Consider the following 19289-nt stretch of genomic DNA (forward strand, 5'->3'; position numbering starts at 1 on the left):
TTATTTCTACAGAAAATGTCAAAATTTTACTTCTATAGAAAATTTTGTCAAAATTTTATTTCTATAGAATTTTTTTTTCAAAATTTTATTTCTATAGAAAATTCTGTCAAAATTTTATTTCTATAGAAAATTTTGTCAAAATTTTATTTCCATAGAAAATTTTGTCAAAATTTTATTTCTATAGAAATATTTGACAAAAATTTATTTCTATGAAAATGTTGTCAAAATATTATTTCTATAGAAAATTTTGTCAAAATATTATTTCTATTGAAAATTTTGTCAAAATTTTATTTTTATAGATAATTTTGTCAACATTTTATTTTTATAGAAAGTTTTGTCAACATTTTATTTCTATAGAAAATTTTGTCAAAATTTTATTTCTATAGAAAATTTTGTCAAAATTTTATTTCTATAGAAAATTTTGTCAAAATTTTATTTCTATAGAAAATTCTGTCAAAATTTAATTTCTATACAAAATTTTGCCAAATTTGTATTTATATAGAAAATTTTGACAAAAATTTATTTCTATATACAATTTTGTAAATTTTTCTATAGAAATAAATTTTTGTCAAATTTTTATTTCTACAGAAAGATTTGACAAAAATTTATTTCTATATACAATTTTGTCAAAATTGTATTTCTATAGAAAATAATTGTTGTATTTCTATAGACTATTTTGTCGAAATTTTATTTCTATAGGAAATTTTTGGAGAGGTATCAAGAATCTACCAATTTACCAAATAGTAAAAAATCTACCATTTTTGTTAGAATTGTGGTAACCGTGTTTGTGTCTCGGCTAAGGTTTTGCTGCAAATTTTGAATTTATCTTCATACACATATTGTTTTACAATTTTAGAATTTCCATTGATCGTAATCCTATTTTGGTATTTAATTTTAAGATCCCCTTGTCATGTCGCCTAGTCGACTTTTTATGTTTGCCAAAATCTGGTAATCGATCTTTGATGACGATTACAATGAAATATCATCAAAAAAAAAAGGAAAATCGACCAATAGTTTACTTTCAAATTATCCTTAAAAATTATCCAATTTTGAAGGTCAACTTTCTCAAAAGGAGTGTTAAGTTTTTAAAAATGTAACGAAAGATTTTAATGGCCGACTTTTCACCGATTTCAATAGTTTTGGATATTGTTTTAATTTGTACTTTTTTTGTCTCAAAAAGGCATCTTTCCCCCCCCCAAGATAAGCACTCTTCCATATATGTACTTTTTTTTTCTTATACAACTCCCTGTGACGTCCCATATCTAATGCATATCAAGCTTCACTTTACATCAATTTTGTAATTTGTAAATTTTTTCATTGAAGGTTTTGGTACCATATGCAAATATATTCTGATACAATTTCGCATAGCTTACATGCGAGCTATGAATGAAACTATAACACAACTTATATTGTATAAGCAAACTTCACCCTCTCCCTCCAATCATCACCATCTACTACACCAGCATTATTAACATTAATAAATAATTTCTCATTTTATAGATGAAATATTTACAAAAAGTATTCATAAAACTCAAGATCAATCATATAATCAAGAACCATCCATAGATTTAACAGCAAATCAGAGTATAGCATTAACTTCATCGCCAGTTGAAAATAGGAAGAAGAATCAAGATGATGATGATAGAATTGCTCAAAATCATATGGAAAAGCCTTTTGATGATAATTTCAATTATCCATCCAATGTTTGCCTAAATAACAACAAACCTCAAAGAGTTCTAGTTAAAGAACTTGAATCAGATGCATTATTTCAAAAGCAAAAACACAAAGTTCACCAACATACATTGACGCCCATACAAAAAGAAAGAAGACCACAATTATTACTACCATCAACTACTCAAAGAAAAACCATACATAATATTGACTTGAAAGACCCAATACCTACACTTTTCACATATCAGAGTGGTAATGACAATGTTTTTAATAGTAAGCCAGGACCACACATAGATTTATGTTCCTCAAAATCCCCCATAAAAACTTCCTTATACTACAACACTTCTAGCCATCATCCATATTTGGATTGGCATTATAAAAATACTCGTATTAAAAATTCTCGTAAATATGGAGATCAAGAAAAAAATCTCATTTATGACTATGTTGACAATGCTAAATATAATTTGGATGAGAATATTGCTACTAATCAACCAATTAAGAGGAAATATTTAATATCTTCGAAATGTTATTCACCACATATATGTGAAGAAATTTTGGATTCATTGGAAAATCCCTCTAATTTCCAAGAAAATTATGCGGGGGCCCAAAGTACATTGGATTTGATTTGGAATATACCTATAAGGCAATATTATAGTCCTTGTACTACCCCAGAAATGGGCAACACACCAACACGTAATAAATCCAAGAGAAATCGTACACCTTCGAAAAATCCTCATACTTCCGGAAGCAATTGTGATAACGAAAGGAAATCTCGTACTCCTTATCGTACACTCTCACATTTTGGTTTTAATTCACCTCAAAGAAATCCACAACCAGATCATAAACATATTCTACCAGGTCAGCCTAAAAGGTATATACCCCTACGAAGATCTGTGTCATATGAAGAGATATTTTCTTCGCCTCGTTACATAGATCTTTGTGAACAATGCTTTGAGAAAATTGTACGCTATAAACCGGAATTAATGCAATATCGTAGTGGATTACGCAACCTGGGTGAATATCAAACAAAACCTCGAAAAGGAGATTCCACAAATGGTGAGGATATGGTATCAAGAATTGAGAATGAAAATTGTTTGGTAGAAAAATTAACTGATAACAATAATGATGATGAGAATGGTGAGTCAGCTTCCAATGAACCCTTATCCATATTTACCGTGCAATTGGAACCATTGATTGAGGTAGAAGAAAGAGATAGTTCTGATGATCGTTTTCATAGTGCTTTGTCATCGTCTATTGTAAATTCCTCATTCATAGATAAAATAACACGTATGAATTATTCGGAGATTTCCAATGTTTTTCTCGATAATTCAACAAAAACAATCACTGCCACTAATATCCATTTAAGTTTGGAAAATGTTACCAAGGAAGGATCTATTTCGTCAAATGATTCACAAGATCCGTCAACAATTAAGGAAATGGCAAATTTAAAAATTTGCAATGCCTTGGAAGAAGAAAACCATATAAAAGATCATCAGGATGAATTACTGGATTTTAATAATAATGAGGATAGTGAACTAGAGGATCGTTTTGTTTCTGTAATAGAAATTTTAAATTTCAACGATTGGCTTGATGATCATACAAAAGCCAATGATGATGAGATAAATTGTGCACCGCCTTCATTAGAGGAAAATCAAGTTGTGACAATATCTTCTGAAACTCAAACAGAGGATCAGATAATGAATTCTCCCTCTAAAGGATTTTCCCCATGTTTAGATAGCTCACAAAATCTCCCACGATCTTTAATGAATCGTGATGAGCGAACTAGACGTAAATTAGAATTTCAAGAAATATGGGAAGATCATGTACGATATTGTGAAAACAGAGAACAAGTTGTTGCTCCCAATGCCCTAAGTGATACTGAATCAGCCATAGATGAAACACAAAATGAAACGCAGAGACAAGAAGTAGTAATACAATCGAATGATAACTGTCATGATGCAAATGAAGAAATATTTTCTGGTAGAAGTTTTCTAATCTTACCCAGAGATTGCAATCAAAAAAAGAACCAGAATTTGAAAGATTCCTTGGACAGTGATGACACTAAATCCTCATCATCGAAAAACACCTATAATATTAGTGAAATAAATTCATCTCAAGAAAATTTGCTATGCCGTAGTTTTGGATCAACCAATATTTTGTATAATTTAAATGGACAACAACAGGGGAATTACGAGCATACTATTCCCAAAGAAATTCAAATTGATAATGAAGTTGCCTCTATTGATATGACTTTATGTGTAAGTGGTGGCACAAATAGGCCAATAGATTATAATCATGACGAAGAAGGATCAGAAAATAAGTTAAACAACCATACAAACCAGAGAAAATCTCAAATTATAGAAATTCGTGAAATACGGGTCATTGAAAATCCTCCACTGATTCCTAAGGTCCCCAAAACTAATGAAATAAACCAAGATGATGATTTGCCGCTTGCACAACCTTTAATTCGTTACAAGTCCATAATATTAAATAATTCCGATGATGGTAATGATTTCATTGCCCCAACCGAAGGAACCGCAACTCCCGAATCTATAACAGATGATAATGATGAAAATTTATTTGATACCAATGATATCTTAAAAAGGATTGATTCTTTACAATCTAAGGATAAAAAAAATTATAAATTCACAGAAGATAACAATCAACCTAAAAACTCGAAATCCATTGAGAAAAATCAAGATAGTAATCTAGAAAATATCCCTATAGCCTTGGATCATATTAGAAATTTTAATCTTAATAATAGTTCCTCGGATTGTAATAAAGAAAATGAATCCGAAGAACAATTGTCATCTTTGGAAAAGGAAATTCTAGAAAAAATTGAAATCCATCAACTCAATAAAACCGAAGAAATTTTTAATAAAATCGAAAAAAGCATAAGAAATAAAATAACACCAAATAAATTGGAAATGCTAATTAAAGAGCAATGGCTGTGTTTATATGGTGAAGAGAAAACTATGCCAGCCCTTAGCCCATCCACAAGTTCACCCAGCCAAACGATTTCCCGTCGTTCACGTTCTTTAACCCCATACAATGAAAATTCCTGTTCACCTTCAAGAAAACTAAATCGTACAACAACACCACCTGTGGGTGGAGGAGGAGGAGTGTATAAGAAAAAACCAACATCATCTCCCAGACAATTGCTTACACCAAGTCCACCGGTTGGCTCACAAACCTCTACAGGCAATAAAGCTCGTAATTTTATTTTGGAAAATATAAGAAATGCAGCCATACCCAGGGGAACACCTCAGATAAAACGTTTACAGGGTTCGGCCCAGGCTATATTTGGTAGAAATCCTTTTGGACCACGGCCATCAACCTCAACAACAAATAGTCTGAATAATCTTAAGAAATCATCCAAAGCTATATTAAAATCACCCAACAAAACAAACTTGACAAAGTCACTTTCCTCGCCAACCTGTTCCACGAATGTATATACATTCCAATCAAAACTTGTTAGAGGTTCTCCACGTTTTTGGGTTAGTATGGCTCATAGTCCCGAAAGAAATCGACTATCGACTTCTTTGCCCTCTAGACTAGTTACTCAGTCTCATAACAAGAAATCAAATAAAAAATTCACAAAAGATCGTTCTAATATGAATGGCGAGGAGGTGGCAAATTTGGACTCAGACTTGAATGTAGATACTACTAGCTCTTCCATGGAAAAACTACCCACTCGTGTTGATGAGGAAATTAATGCTTTAGGTCAAGAGATTCAACAAATTCAACCACGCCTTGAAAACTATAAAAGAAAATTGGATGATTTTGGAGATCGTGTAGCAAAATGTGCTCGCCATATGGATGAATGCATAGCCTCTCATGATGAGATTATCAATGAACAAAGTGAATTGAAAAAAGATATGACATTGCAACAATATGTCGATGATATTACATGCCGTGTGCAAACATTTTCTCTATCGGAAACGGAAGATTAGAAGAAGATTTATTGGGAACCCTAAATACAATTTTTTTCTTTATTTAAAACTCAAGATAGAAAGAAAGAGTTTAATTCGATATTTTCATAAAAAAAATATTTTTGTCTAGATAAAATTATAGTGCCATATAAATTTATAATTCATGATCTCTTTGATAGTTATACTCTCCAGGAACTATATGACTATACTTATATGTATGACATTATTTGTTCTACTGAAAAATTTGCCCATTTCGGGCTTGTAGAAGGGTCTTAAATAAAACAAAAATTGCGTGCGATTATATCAAATGCCACTGTTTAGTTGGTATATAGACAAATATATTGTTTTTCAATTTCCTAATTAATTGATTCAAAACATTTTTTATATGCCATTGTCTTCAATTGCGAATATGATAATACTACACATGAGATTTAAAAAATTTAATTGATCCAATATAAAATTTAATAAAGTCAATTAAATATTTAATAAACTCAAAAAAAAAAAACAATTTTTTGAATTAACTAATTTTAAACCCGAAACCTCTTCTTTCAAATACAAAAAAGAATCGGGGAATTTTTCCGTTGAAAATTAATTGGATCAATTGATTCCATAATTTTTTTTTTATTTTCTATGACAAAAAGTGTAGGCAATGCAATCAAGGGGGTTGAAGTCATTCTTTATTTTAATTCACCCAATATTAAATTTAAGAGAGCCAATTAAATATTTAATAGACTAAAAACATTTTGTTTTTTGAATCAATATTTTTTTATTGAATCCTTTTTTCTAATCCAACAAAGAAGCGGGGCATGTTCCTGTTAAAAATTAATTGGATCAATTAATTAAGCAATTTTTTTTTCAAATATTTCAATTTTTTTTTACTTTCAAAATATTCCTTAAATCCATATCCCACTAAACAATAGGCGGTCCAATTATTTTTCCAATCGATTTTATAATTGAATCGATTGTTACAACAATTGGCACTGGTGATATGATTATTTGTAATAAATACCAAAGATAAATCGAAATTTTATTCTACCTCAGACAGTGTTTAAATCGGCAAAAAAAATATATTTGACCTTGACCCAAGATATAGTCGTAGGTTATTACCATATCTAGTACATACGGTACTAGATATATATATCAATACCTATGATGCCACTGATATAATTGCACACAATTTTTGTACAACATTAAAAAAAAAATATCCAATATATACTTGGAAACTATATTTTTAAAATCAATATTTCGATTTAAAAAACGGAAAAGGATTTATTTTTTTTACATGCGAAAATCTTCAATATTATAGGAGGCTATTATTTTAAGTTACCGAAAAATATATTCGACATTGTCATTGCCACTCGACACACTATAAAACAATTGTCACAAAAACAAATTAATAATGTTAACTTTTTTATAAAAAAAAAATCACATACTTTTATAAGTGTTACATCTTACTTAATATTTTCATTCCAATGCCCAAAATTAATATTAATTAATTAATAATAATAATAATTAAAATAAATAACAAAATTTATTAACTGGTTATGGTATATGTTTTTCGTTACTTTTCATTCTTTTGTAATTACATTATTATTATTATTTTGAGTAAACACATAATATTTCATTTTTTAATTAATTTTTTGTTTTAAACTGAATGCCACTGTGTTATGTATTTTTTGTTTTATTTTTATTTTTTGCTTTTATGTTTTTGTTGCTGTATGAATTTTTTTATTGTACAATTAGATTTTATGTTGTTTTATTTTTTTTTAATGAAAAACGAATTTAATAAACCCAAGAGTTCCTTTGAGGACTATATACAAATATTAAAAATCTTTGATTTATTTTAAGTTAATTTTGATTACCATAAATGTCTGATAAAGTATACAAAATAAAATACCTCTAAATATAGGATAAAATTTTTACACAAATTGTTTAAAATTAATAAGATATAGACAATGTTTACTTTGTAAAATAAAATGCATTATTTTTAAGAATATAAATATATATATATTTTTCTAGTTTATGTCATTGTATATGAGAATTATATACAAATATTAAAAATCTTTAATTTAGGTTTTTTTATTTATGGTTAAGTCTATATAAAATTATACCTCTATATATACAGGATTAAAATTTTATTAAAATCGTTTAGAATGATTTTAATTTTAATTAGATGTAGACCGATCCTATGTTAACAATACAATTTTTAAGAATATATCTTTTTATTTATGTCATTGTATATTTTTTTATCTACTTATACAATTTTTAAAATGTCATTTTTTAATCATCTATAAGAACTATACCCCGCAAAAAAAAAGCGTCGGAAAAAAGTAGTTGGTGAATATCCCAGCAAAAAATGGAGCACTATTTTAGCAGGATTGTAAGGGAGAGAGGCAGTACCAACTGCTTACAAAGCAACCGAATCAGCGCTGATATTTGTGGGCGATGTCCCGATTTAGAGCAGCTTCTACATAGCGCTGATATAATTGCTCATTTTAATAGAAATATTGCTCAGAAGTGATGTATAATCTTGAGTATAGCATTGTTGGCATGAAGGAAAACAGCACTACCTTCCATGCATCTATACTGCATGAATTGGTTGCAATAAGGTAAATGAATGATCATAAACTAGTTTGATTACTCGTTTACATTATTGCCACCGATTCATGCAGTGTGGATGCACTGCCTACTTTATTGTATTCCAAAAAGCGTAACTAAACTCTTACTGCTGAAGTATTTTTTGCTGGGATGTTCTTTTTGAATTCAGCAGTGCTGTAAAATTGACGCAGAAGCGATAATTTAACATGGGCTTGTCATAGAACGGATATCCACCATTTCCACAGCTGTTGCACTGAATTTGCATCACTTCCTATGGTCTGATCTGAATTCAGTGTTTTGGATGTGAATTAAAAATTTTTGTTATATTTTGCCCTCAAAAAAAAAAAAACTATTTTTTATTTTTTTATGATTTTTTAATGCATCTGAAATGTTTGACCTCAAATATTTTCAAAAATTCACTTTTCTAGAATGGATTTATCATTTTTTTTTTTGACAAAATTTGAAAAAAATTTTACCATTTTATTAATTCTTAATCCGTTTTTACCCTATTTAAACAAAATAAAAAAAATTAAAATTACCAATAAAAAATATAAAAAAGTCGAGTTATAAAAAATTTAATTAAATGAACTTCCTGCATAGTTAAAATGAAGAACATCTTTGGGATGACGTTTTTGGAAGTGCTTTTAAAGTCGAGCCTTTAGAAGAACTTTCCATTTTTTTTGCTGGGTAAATCTTATAAATAAAGACAATATTTTTATGGTATTTTTTACTCATAATGAAATATTTATGATTTTATGTTTTTCTATAATTTTTTTTATTTATTTATTTTATTTAACTCATTTTACAACCAAGTCGAAATGCCCATATACGGTTACAGGGATACTCAAAATAAAGAATTACATTAAATTTACTTTAAAAAAAATTTTTAAAAATAATTAGGACTACAATCAATTTATTTATTTTCTATAATTTTTTTTTAATTTATTTTCTATAATTTTTCTATTATTTCATTAATTAATGAATTATAATAAATTGTGGTTTAATTTCTATTTTCACTATAGTTAAGCAAAATTAAAATCGATTATTTGTTGATCATTTTTTTATTATTTTTGTTCGATTTTTTTTTTTTTTTTTTGAGCTCTAAAACTATCAAATTATTATCGAAAGTCATTCGTTTATGACCAAGAAGTATGAAAACTCATACATTTGCCGTTGTAACTTGCTATTTTTCTAGATCATTTTTAATGCAAAATGCAAAAAAAAGCGCGAACAAACTTAATATTAAATGTAATGGCCTCCTCAATGTTATATGTTGTCCTAATTACATGTAATGTGTTTTTATTTTGTCCATACGTGTGTGTGTTTGTCTTTCTATGTGTATCTATGTGTGCAATTGTAGACGGGAATATGTGTATTTGTCCTCTAATAAATATTTCAATGCCTTTTTCCAAACAGACATACACACACACACTTTTTTTATTTTATTTTGTTCTTTTCATTTTCATAATTAGACTACAATCATCATCGATCCACCAACATAGACATAAACTATCATAACTCATCATCCATATTTCAATTAATACAGAAAAACATACCCTACCATCATCTATCAAATCAATTACATTCTTATACTTATTTACAAAATATCCTTGCAAAGCATGTTTATGTTAAGAAACTACAAACTCTGGCCGAAAAATATAAATTTCTATATGAACAATCATGGTGGCCAACAACAACAACAAGAACTAATGACAGGGATAATGATAGTGTCCACAAGTCCACAATTAATTTGTATATGATTCATAAAATAGAGATATATCCTCATTATACATATCCAACGCCAAATTTGACGATGAATGATTTACTTACTTGCCACAATGCACAAGACCAAAAAGAAATTTTAGCTACTCATGACGATTTGATATTAAGCGATACCAATAGTTCTGGAAAGGCCCTTATGACAATGGATTCTTCAGAATTGTATTCTTTACCTCCATATCGTACGGTTTCTCATTATGGATTCAATTATCCTTCAACCTATAAACCTTTGGTCCATATGCATCCAGCTTGTTCGGTAACCTCGGTGGATTTGCAAAGACAAAAAGTGATTGCCTTCATTAAGCGTCTAAATATGGAAGCCCAAGCTGCAGGGCCTGATAGTCATCATCATCATTCGGACTCCAGTACTAGTAAACTGAATAAATTGAAAAGGGGAAAAGAAGACCACGACCACCAACAACATATCTATGAAAATACCAAGAAATTAGAGAGTACCGAATCATTTATATCGGTCAAAGAAATACATTTGAATAATTTACGCAAGGATCGTAAGATATCGACTTCTTCATCGAATCAGACAAAATCGAATATGGATCAGCAAGAACAGCATCATCATGCACATAATCATGGTGATTTGATGTCAGAACAATTCTCGTCTCTACTCTCGATAAGTGGCACTTATCCTGCTGCAACTCATTCGCATACTGGTGATCAAGATCACTATCACTTCAATACTGATTCTGCGGATAATTGTTCCAATTGTGAAGGGCAGTCATCACATAAAACTACACCATCAGAAAATCTTTATCATCGTAATTATGTGGGTAGAAACTTTGTAAACAATACAGACACGGACAACTTCACCGATCATGATCCCCACAAACCGGAATGTGAACAAAAATCACCAGTTAAACAGAAAATTATTTACTCTTCAACACAATCGTTGCGATCCAACGATAATCGGCATGTAACATTAACCCTTAATTCATTAAAGCGTCGTGCTTCATCACTTTCGACGGACCCTAAAGAAAAGCCGCGATCACGATCAAAATCCTATCAGCAAATATCTACAAATGCCACAATTCAATCACCCAAGGCAAAGGAAGATGATGGCCAATCACAAAGTGAAAGTAGTTCTACAGCAACAGCCATAGAGATACACATTAATGTCAATATACGCAATAGTGATTGCATAAAAAATCTACAAAATCACGAACAAGAATTTAAATGGAAATTGGAAAAGGTTATCGATAATGAGATAACATTGATAACCCGTGAACTGGAAAATCAGGCAAACGAAGAGGAGGGCCCAATAGAAATAGAGGATTCTTCGTTGCCCACATTCTTGTTGGAACCCAGTCAAAGATGTTTATCAGCTCCCGATGCCATTGGCCTATATGACCACCATCATAATTCAGCATACACTGAGGCAGATCGCCAATATTCCTATGAAGATCATATACATTCAACGGCTTCGACACCGCTACCCCAAGCCACATATATGCAGCAGGATAATAAAAATTTACATAATTTGCGTTATCGTCATACGCTGGCTTTGTTGGAACATGAATTGGAAATGTTAATTAATGGCATTATACGCAATATGTGTGATTGCAAGGCGAAAATTTCCCAAATATCAGATGAAATACGTACGGCTACATTACATGTAGGCTCTTTAAATACAGGCCATGTAAAGGATAAAAAAAGAAAACGTCAAATTTCCTCAAATGAATGGACGCAATAATAATGAAAATGACCGCAACTCGGGTTACTGTAGACATTTTTGAAGTAATTTTAAGTTCACTTAAGAATTTTATAGACATATTTTTTGTTGTTGGTTTCATTCATATTTTTCTAATCATACTTTTAGAATTGTTATTCCTTTTTTTGCCAGAGTATTAGAAAATTATTATAAATTTCAAAGTGCTTATAGAATTGTCAACGATATAGCTTTAAGTTCTTTTTTCACTGATTATATTTTATTTGAAAATAAAATGTTTGTTAATGATACACTACATAAGACAAATTCAAAGAAATTGTAAAGTTTTTTTTTTTTAACGAGGCTGCATTAAAATGATGTTTTTCGCGGAAATTTTAGACAAAAAAAAATTGTCTTTTGTTATTGTTATTTTTTTTTTTTAAATCAAATACCAAGCCTACAATTGCAAACCATAAAACATCAATTATTCTAAAACTCCAGTACGTATTTTTTTTTTTGAAAAATAAATTCTGTATTTTGTTCAAAACAATAAAAAATCCTATAAAAAATCCTAAGAAAAATGTTGTCGCGAACAATATTTCAATAAACTCAATGAAAGCAAAAGAAAAAATGAAAAACAAGTTACATGTGTAACTCAAAACAATCATATTTTCTACCCCGCGTAGTCTAGGGAACCCCTCATACTGGGTTCAAAAATTGTATTAGCCAATAATTTGGGTAAACCCAATGTAATTACATCTTAAATTATAGCTGAAAAATTATTCTTGAACTAATTCACGACTCACTGCAAAGGCATCTACCCGTGTAAAAATTGGAGGATCTTATTAGATATGACTAGATCTCGAAATTGGCCCCTTTAGACCTAAGGGACCAATGATTAGATCTCGAAATTGGCCCCTCCATATATGACGAGACATTAGATCTAGGACAATTTTAAGATCTCATCAGATCTAATTTCATAGTAATTTTATATAGAAATAAAATTTTGACAAAATTTTCTATAGAAATAAAATTTTGACAAAATTTTCTATAGAAATAGAATTTGGACAAAATTTTCTATAGAAATAAAATTTTGACAAAATTTTCTATAGAAATAAACTTTTAACAAAATTTTCTATAGAAATAAAATTTTGACAAAATTTTCTATAGAAATAAAATTTTGACAAAATTTTCTATAGAAATAAAATTTTGACAAAATTTTCTATAGAAATAAAATTTTGACAAAATTTTCTATAGAAATAAAATTTTGACAAAATTTTCTATAGAAATAAAATTTTGACAAAATTTTCTACAGAAATAAAATGTTGACAAAATTTTCTACAGAAATAAAATGTTGACAAAATTTTCTATAGAAATAAAATTTTGACCAAATTTTCTATAGAAATAAAATTTTGACAAAATTTTCTATAGAAATAAAATTTTGACAAAATTTTCTATAGCAATAAAATTTTGACAAAATTTTCTATAGAAATAAAATTCTGACAAAATTTTCTATAGAAATAAAATTTTGACAAAATTTTCTATAGAAATAAAATTTTGACAAAATTTTCTATAGAAATAAAATTTTGACAAAATTTTCTATAGAAATAAAATTTTGACAAAATTTTCTATAGAAATAAAATTTTGACAAAATTTTCTATAGAAATAAAATTTTGACAAAATTTTCTATAGAAATAAAATTTTGACAAAATTTTCTATAGAAATAAAATTTTGACAAAATTTTCTATAGAAATAAAATTTGGACAAAATTTTTTTAGATATAAAATATGGACAAAATTTTCTATAAAAATAAAATTTTGACAAAATTTTCAATAGAAATAAAATTTTGGCAAAATTTTCTATAGAAATAAAATTTGGACAAAATCTTGTTGAAAAAAAATTTGGACAAAATTTTCTACAGAAATAAAATTTTCACAAAATTTTCTTGTAGAAATAAATTTTTGACAAAATTTTCTTTAGAAATAAAATTTGGACAAAATTTTCTTTAGAAATAAAATTTGGACAAAATTTTCTATAGAAATAAAATTTTTGACAAAATTTTCTATAGAAATAAAGTTTTTGACAAAATTTTCTTTAGAAATAAAATTTGGACAAAATTTTCTATAGAAATAAAATTTTTGACAAAATTTTCTATAGAAATAAAATTTTTGACAAAATTTTCTATAGAAATAAAATTTGGACAAAATTTTCTATAGAAATAAAATTTTGACAAAATTTTCTATAGAAATAAAATTTTGACAAAATTTTCTATAGAAATAAAATTTTGACAAAATTTTCTATAGAAATAAAATTTTGACAAAATTTTCTATAGAAATAAAATTTTGACAAAATTTTCTATAGAAATAAAATTTTGAGAAAAAATGTCTATAGAAATAAAATTTTGACAAAATTTTCTATAGAAATAAAATTTTGACAAAATTTTCTATAGAAATAAAATTTTGACAAAATTTTCTACAGAAATAAAATTTTGAGAAAAAATTTCTATAGAAATAAAATTTTGAGAAAAAATTTCTCTAGAAATAAAATTTTGACAAAATTTTCAATAGAAATATAATTTTGACAAAATTTTCTATAGATATAAAATTTTGACAAAATTTTCTATATCCAAGACAATTTTCTGTATCCAAGACAATCTAGCGATGTTCATTTGTCTGTCTGTTGTATGCCGTAATAGGTCCCCAATTCGTTTTTTTAACTTTGCCAAAATGTGTGGGAAATACCATATGATTAAAATAATCAAATGGTATATGCTGAAATTTTAACAACCCAGAAGGTGAAGATGGTATCTATGAATATGTGGCCAAGCCGTTCAAGTCAATATGAGGATATATTTACACTACACTAAAATACAAGTTGCAGATTTTAAAATTTAGTGGGAAACTAATTTTAAAAAAATGTCGAAACCAGCAGTTCATACCAAAATTTTAAAATAAGTCCTAAATTGTTATAATTTTAAGCAGGTAATATTTTAAGTTTTATTTTATTAATTTTTGTTTATATTTATTAAAAGTATTAGTTTATAGTTTTTTTTCTATTAATTTAAGTTTTATGTTATTAATAATTTTTTTTGTATTATTTTATTTAATTCATAAAAATAGTATTTTAATTGTGTAAAGAAAAATTTGATTTAGTGCTTTAGACTAACAAAGCTTTTAGCTTTTTTGCTTTTGTTATATTTTGTTTTTAACAAGTAATAGTTTTTTTTCATTTCTATATAAGTAATAATATAGAAAAGCATGCACTTTATCTAAGAGATATTGTTTCGTTTTTCGTACATACTCCAAAAACCATCCAAATCAATCCTTTATCCAATCATCTCTCACTGCTCATGTAAATTTAGAGCCATTCTTGTGTTTAAAACCATTGTCCATGTCCATTAAATTAACACTTAGTTTGGGGTTTTTATATTCATATGCCAAAGAATATTTAATTAATATTTTCTCTTTTTTAAAAATTCTAGGTGAAAACGTACAAAATGGTGATCATTCTGAAGCTCATTTGAGCACATTCTCACACAGCAGTAAAGAGGTAAGCTATTTGGCGCAATTTCATTTAAAATAATGTTTGTTTCATTTCAATGCAAAAAAAAAAATAAAAAACAAGTAAGAAAGACTAACATAACTATATCGGGGCAAATCGGATTATACATGTACACAGCGTTGCCACAACGGAATTTTATTTTGGACCAAATTTTTTTCCAAAATCGGATCAAAATTCTGTCCAACGGACCAAATTTCCAATTACGAAGACAAATGCCTTAAAAAGTAATTTATTGTTGTACAAAGTGCTTTTATTAAAAAAAGAAGTAAACCAGAAAGGAACCAACCAACTTTTTAAAATTTTGGAAAAATAAACTTTTTTTAAAGGTCCAATTTTAAAGTTCATTTTAGTTGGCATCATAAAATCGAAATTTAATATTACAAAAAGTTGGCTTAAACTTACGACTTGCACCCATAATTTGATTCGTCAAGTGTTGTTCATATCGGTAGTCTTGTATAGCTTTATGCTACTTTTCCACTTCTGGCGTATTTTGAGTATATGGATTAAAATTGTCCAAATAGATATAAAACCTGACCCAAAACCTAAAACGCCAAATTTTCATCCGATTTTTTTGAACGCTTATCCGGTGCTTGAAATGGTATCTAATTCCATAGTTTGCCATATTAAATATGTTAAAAATTTTAAATTCTAAAAAACAATGGATACATTTGACAAAATTTAAGAAAATGGACCAAAATTGGCTTTATTCCGTTTGGTTCGACCATCGGACCAAATTTAAAATTGGCAACGATATATCTACATTTAATAGTGTACGTCCTTGTACAAAAAATCCGCGATATTTAATTTCATAACGAATTTTTTATTTAGACTCTTCTTACTTGTTTTTGGTTTTTCTAAACTTTCTTCTTCTTCTTAGTATCATACATCACCATTTTTCTTTTCAAATCATATCTAACCCAAAATTCATACATTTCCATTATTGCGACACTTTTGCGCCGTGTTGTGTACTAACAAAACCACAAACGATATTCTCATTGCAAATTTCTATTACGGTTCCAGGATATTTCAACAGACGGTTCACCCAAGAAAGACAAGAAAAAGAAGAAGGGCCTAAGGACCCCATCCTTTTTGAAAAAGAAGAAGGAGAAGAAGAAGGCCGAAGCCTAAATGAATTCAACAACAAGAACAATATGCCCTTAAAAGCCCTTTTTCTTAGGAAGAAAAAAAGAAATAAATGATATTTTTTTAAATTAAACCACAAAAACAGAAAGAAATGCAAGAGCCACACAGCAAAAAAATATGAACATTGAAAATTAAAAAAAAACGATAAATATGTTGTCAAAAATGCCATCGCTAAAATACACACGAATGCATACCGAGAGCAGCTGACAACAAAAAAAAGAAACCCTCTCGGGATTTATTATTATTATGATGACGATGATGATGAAGATAATGATGTACTCTAGTTTAAGAATATGAAAACGTGCAAAACAAAATCAGCCCCCCATCCTCCTTTTTATTATGTGTTAAAATTTTTATTTTATTTTTTTGTTTTATAACTAATTATATGCATATATCTTATATATATTTTATTTTTTGTTTGTTATCCTAAAACAAAAAAGTGCAAGATAAATATTAAAAAAGTAACGAAAACGAGAGGCATAATAACGAGCATAAAATAAGGATAAAGATCAAACAGCCCGCTTGATAAATTGAAACGAAAAGCAGCTTTTTTTGTAATTTATATATTCTGTTGTAGGACAAAACCAACCACCAATTCATTTTATATTTTTATGCATTATTGACAAATCAACCCCACTCCCCCTCCCCAAAACATACAACAGTTTTATTTAAATATATTTTAAAATCTAATATTAAATTGGATGAAGCATAAAACCACATATTATAGTAATCTAAAAAATTGAATAATGCAATCCTTATTATGAAAATCATCATACATATATACAGATAAAACCAATTTAAATTATATACTTTCAAAAACCTAATATACACCACACCACACAGAAAAAATGATTATTATATATATTATAAAGAAAATATATATTTAAAACAAATTATTAAGATTAATAAAAGATGTATAAAAAAACAACAAGAAAAACCCTATGCTTTAGATATTTTTTCCAAAAACCCCCTATAATAAAATCCAAAACAGCAAAAACAAATATTCACAAACCGTTTTAAATTTTATAATCCTGATACAAAAAAGAAAAGCTATGGCAAACTACAATGTATTTACTAATCGATATAAAGGTATTTCTCCTAACCCCCCAGTTTCTCTTTACCAGTTTAAATAAATAAAAGGCAATTTCCTTACACCACCCTCTTCTACCAACAACCAGCCCAGCCAGGGCAAGGCCTCCTCCGAAAATATTAAATATCGATACATACACATACAAAAAAAACGCCCGTTTAGTATATTTATATATTTAAATATAAAGATGAACACATTTAAGAAAAAAATATAATTAAATGTAATATATGTGCTATTTTAAGTAAAAAGTGAAAAAGCATTAAAATTTTGCAAATATTTATATAAAAAAACAATCACATTTTTATATATTAAAAATCAAATGAAAATTAAAATGAAATCGAATAAATTTTTTTGATGCTTCAAAAACAATGAAAATTATAAATTTCAATTATCCGGTTAGCATTAGAAATTCGTATTTCTCTTTAGAAGTTTCTAGAGATATTTCAGGATGAATAATTGACTCGATGTTATTTATTTTGTAAAGAGGATCGGATCGATTAGGATATTCAGAGGTGTACGGTCAGTATAGATTGTGGTACAGTTTGTGGCTACCCACTCTCTCTCTCTGTGGATGCACTCACAATCACGGTTGCCACTCGGACCAAAAATAATCTAGCAAAACTGGGAGAAAATTTTACCAAAAATCTACCATCAAAATTTTATTGCTATAGAAAATTTTGTCAAAATTTTATTCCCATATTAAATTTTGACAAAATTGTATTGCTATAGAAAATTTTGTCAAAATTCTATTTATTGTCAACACTTTATTTCTATAGAAAATTTTGTCATAATTTTATTTCCATAGAAAATTTTGACAAAATTGTATTGCTATAGAAAATTTTGTCAAAATTTTATTTATTGTTAAAATGTTATTTCTATAGAAAACTTTGTCATAATTTTATTTCTATAGAATATTTTGTCAAAATTTTTTTGTATAGAAAATTTTGACAACATTTTATTGCTATAGAAAATTTTAACAAAATTTTATTGCTATAGAAAATTTTAACAAAATTTTATTTCTATAGGCAATTGTGTCAAAATTTTATTTCTATAGGAAATTTTGTCAAAATTTTATTTCTATAGAAAATTTTGTCAAAATTTTATTTCAATAGAAAATTTTGACAAAATTTTATTTGTATAGAAAATTTTGTCAAAATTTTATTTCTATAGGAAATTTTGTCAAAATTTTATTTCTATAGGAAATTTTGTCAAAATTTTATTTCTATAGAAAATTTTAACAAAATTTTATTTATTGTCAAAATTGTATTTCTATAGAAAATTTTGTCATAATTTTATTTCTATAGAATATTTTGTCAACATTTTTTTGTATAGAAAATTTTGACTAAATTTTATTGCTATAGAAAATTTTAACAAAATTTTATTTCTATAGACAATTTTGTCAAAATTTTATTTCTATAGAAAATTTACTCAAAATCTTATTTCTATAGAAAATTTTGACAAAATGTTATTTCTATAGAAAATTTTGACAAAATGTTATTTCTATAGAAAATGTTGTCAAAATTTTATTTCTATAAAAAAATTTTTCAAAATTTTATTTCTATAGAAAATTTTGTCAAAATTTTATTTCTATAGAAAATTTTGTCAGAATTTTATTTCAATAGAAAATTTTGTGAAAATTTTATTTCAATAGAAAATTTTGTGAACATTTTATTTCTATAGGAAATTTCGTCAAAATTTTATTTCTATAGGAAATTTCGTCAAAATTTTATTTCTATGGAAAATTTTGTCAGAATTTTATTTCTATAGAAAATTTTGTCAAAATTTTATTTCTATAGAAAATTTTGTCAAAATTTTATTGCTATAGAAAACTTTGTCAAAATTTTATTTCTATAGA

The 19289-nt window shown here is 27.3% G+C and overlaps 2 protein-coding genes across 8 annotated transcripts in view; both read left to right on the forward strand.

Annotated features, from left to right (window-relative positions):
* hts (adducin 1-like protein hts) overlaps positions 1–17585 on the forward strand; it is an 81874-nt gene extending 64289 nt beyond the window's left edge. For 3 of the 7 annotated variants that reach the window (XM_075309936.1, XM_075309935.1, XM_075309934.1), the window contains one exon: positions 9674–11977. In XM_075309936.1, coding sequence (XP_075166051.1) covers positions 9674–11685 — 2012 coding nt within the window. In that variant the 3' untranslated portion in view covers positions 11686–11977. Of the gene's footprint in view, positions 1–9673; positions 11978–15121; positions 15190–16214 lie in introns of those variants that run through there. The other 4 variants (XM_075309937.1, XM_075309940.1, XM_075309938.1 and 1 more) reach the window with 2 other exon arrangements.
* On the forward strand, positions 1139–7130 carry LOC142238333 (uncharacterized). The gene has a single exon (XM_075309944.1). The coding sequence runs from the start codon at positions 1662–1664 to the stop codon at positions 5622–5624; it is 3963 nt and encodes a 1320-aa protein (XP_075166059.1). The 5' UTR covers positions 1139–1661; the 3' UTR covers positions 5625–7130.
* Positions 17586–19289: the final 1704 nt, after the last annotated feature.

The sequence above is a fragment of the Haematobia irritans genome, chromosome 5, assembly GCF_050003625.1.
Source record: "Haematobia irritans isolate KBUSLIRL chromosome 5, ASM5000362v1, whole genome shotgun sequence".
Classification (NCBI taxonomy): Eukaryota; Metazoa; Arthropoda; class Insecta; order Diptera; family Muscidae; genus Haematobia; species Haematobia irritans.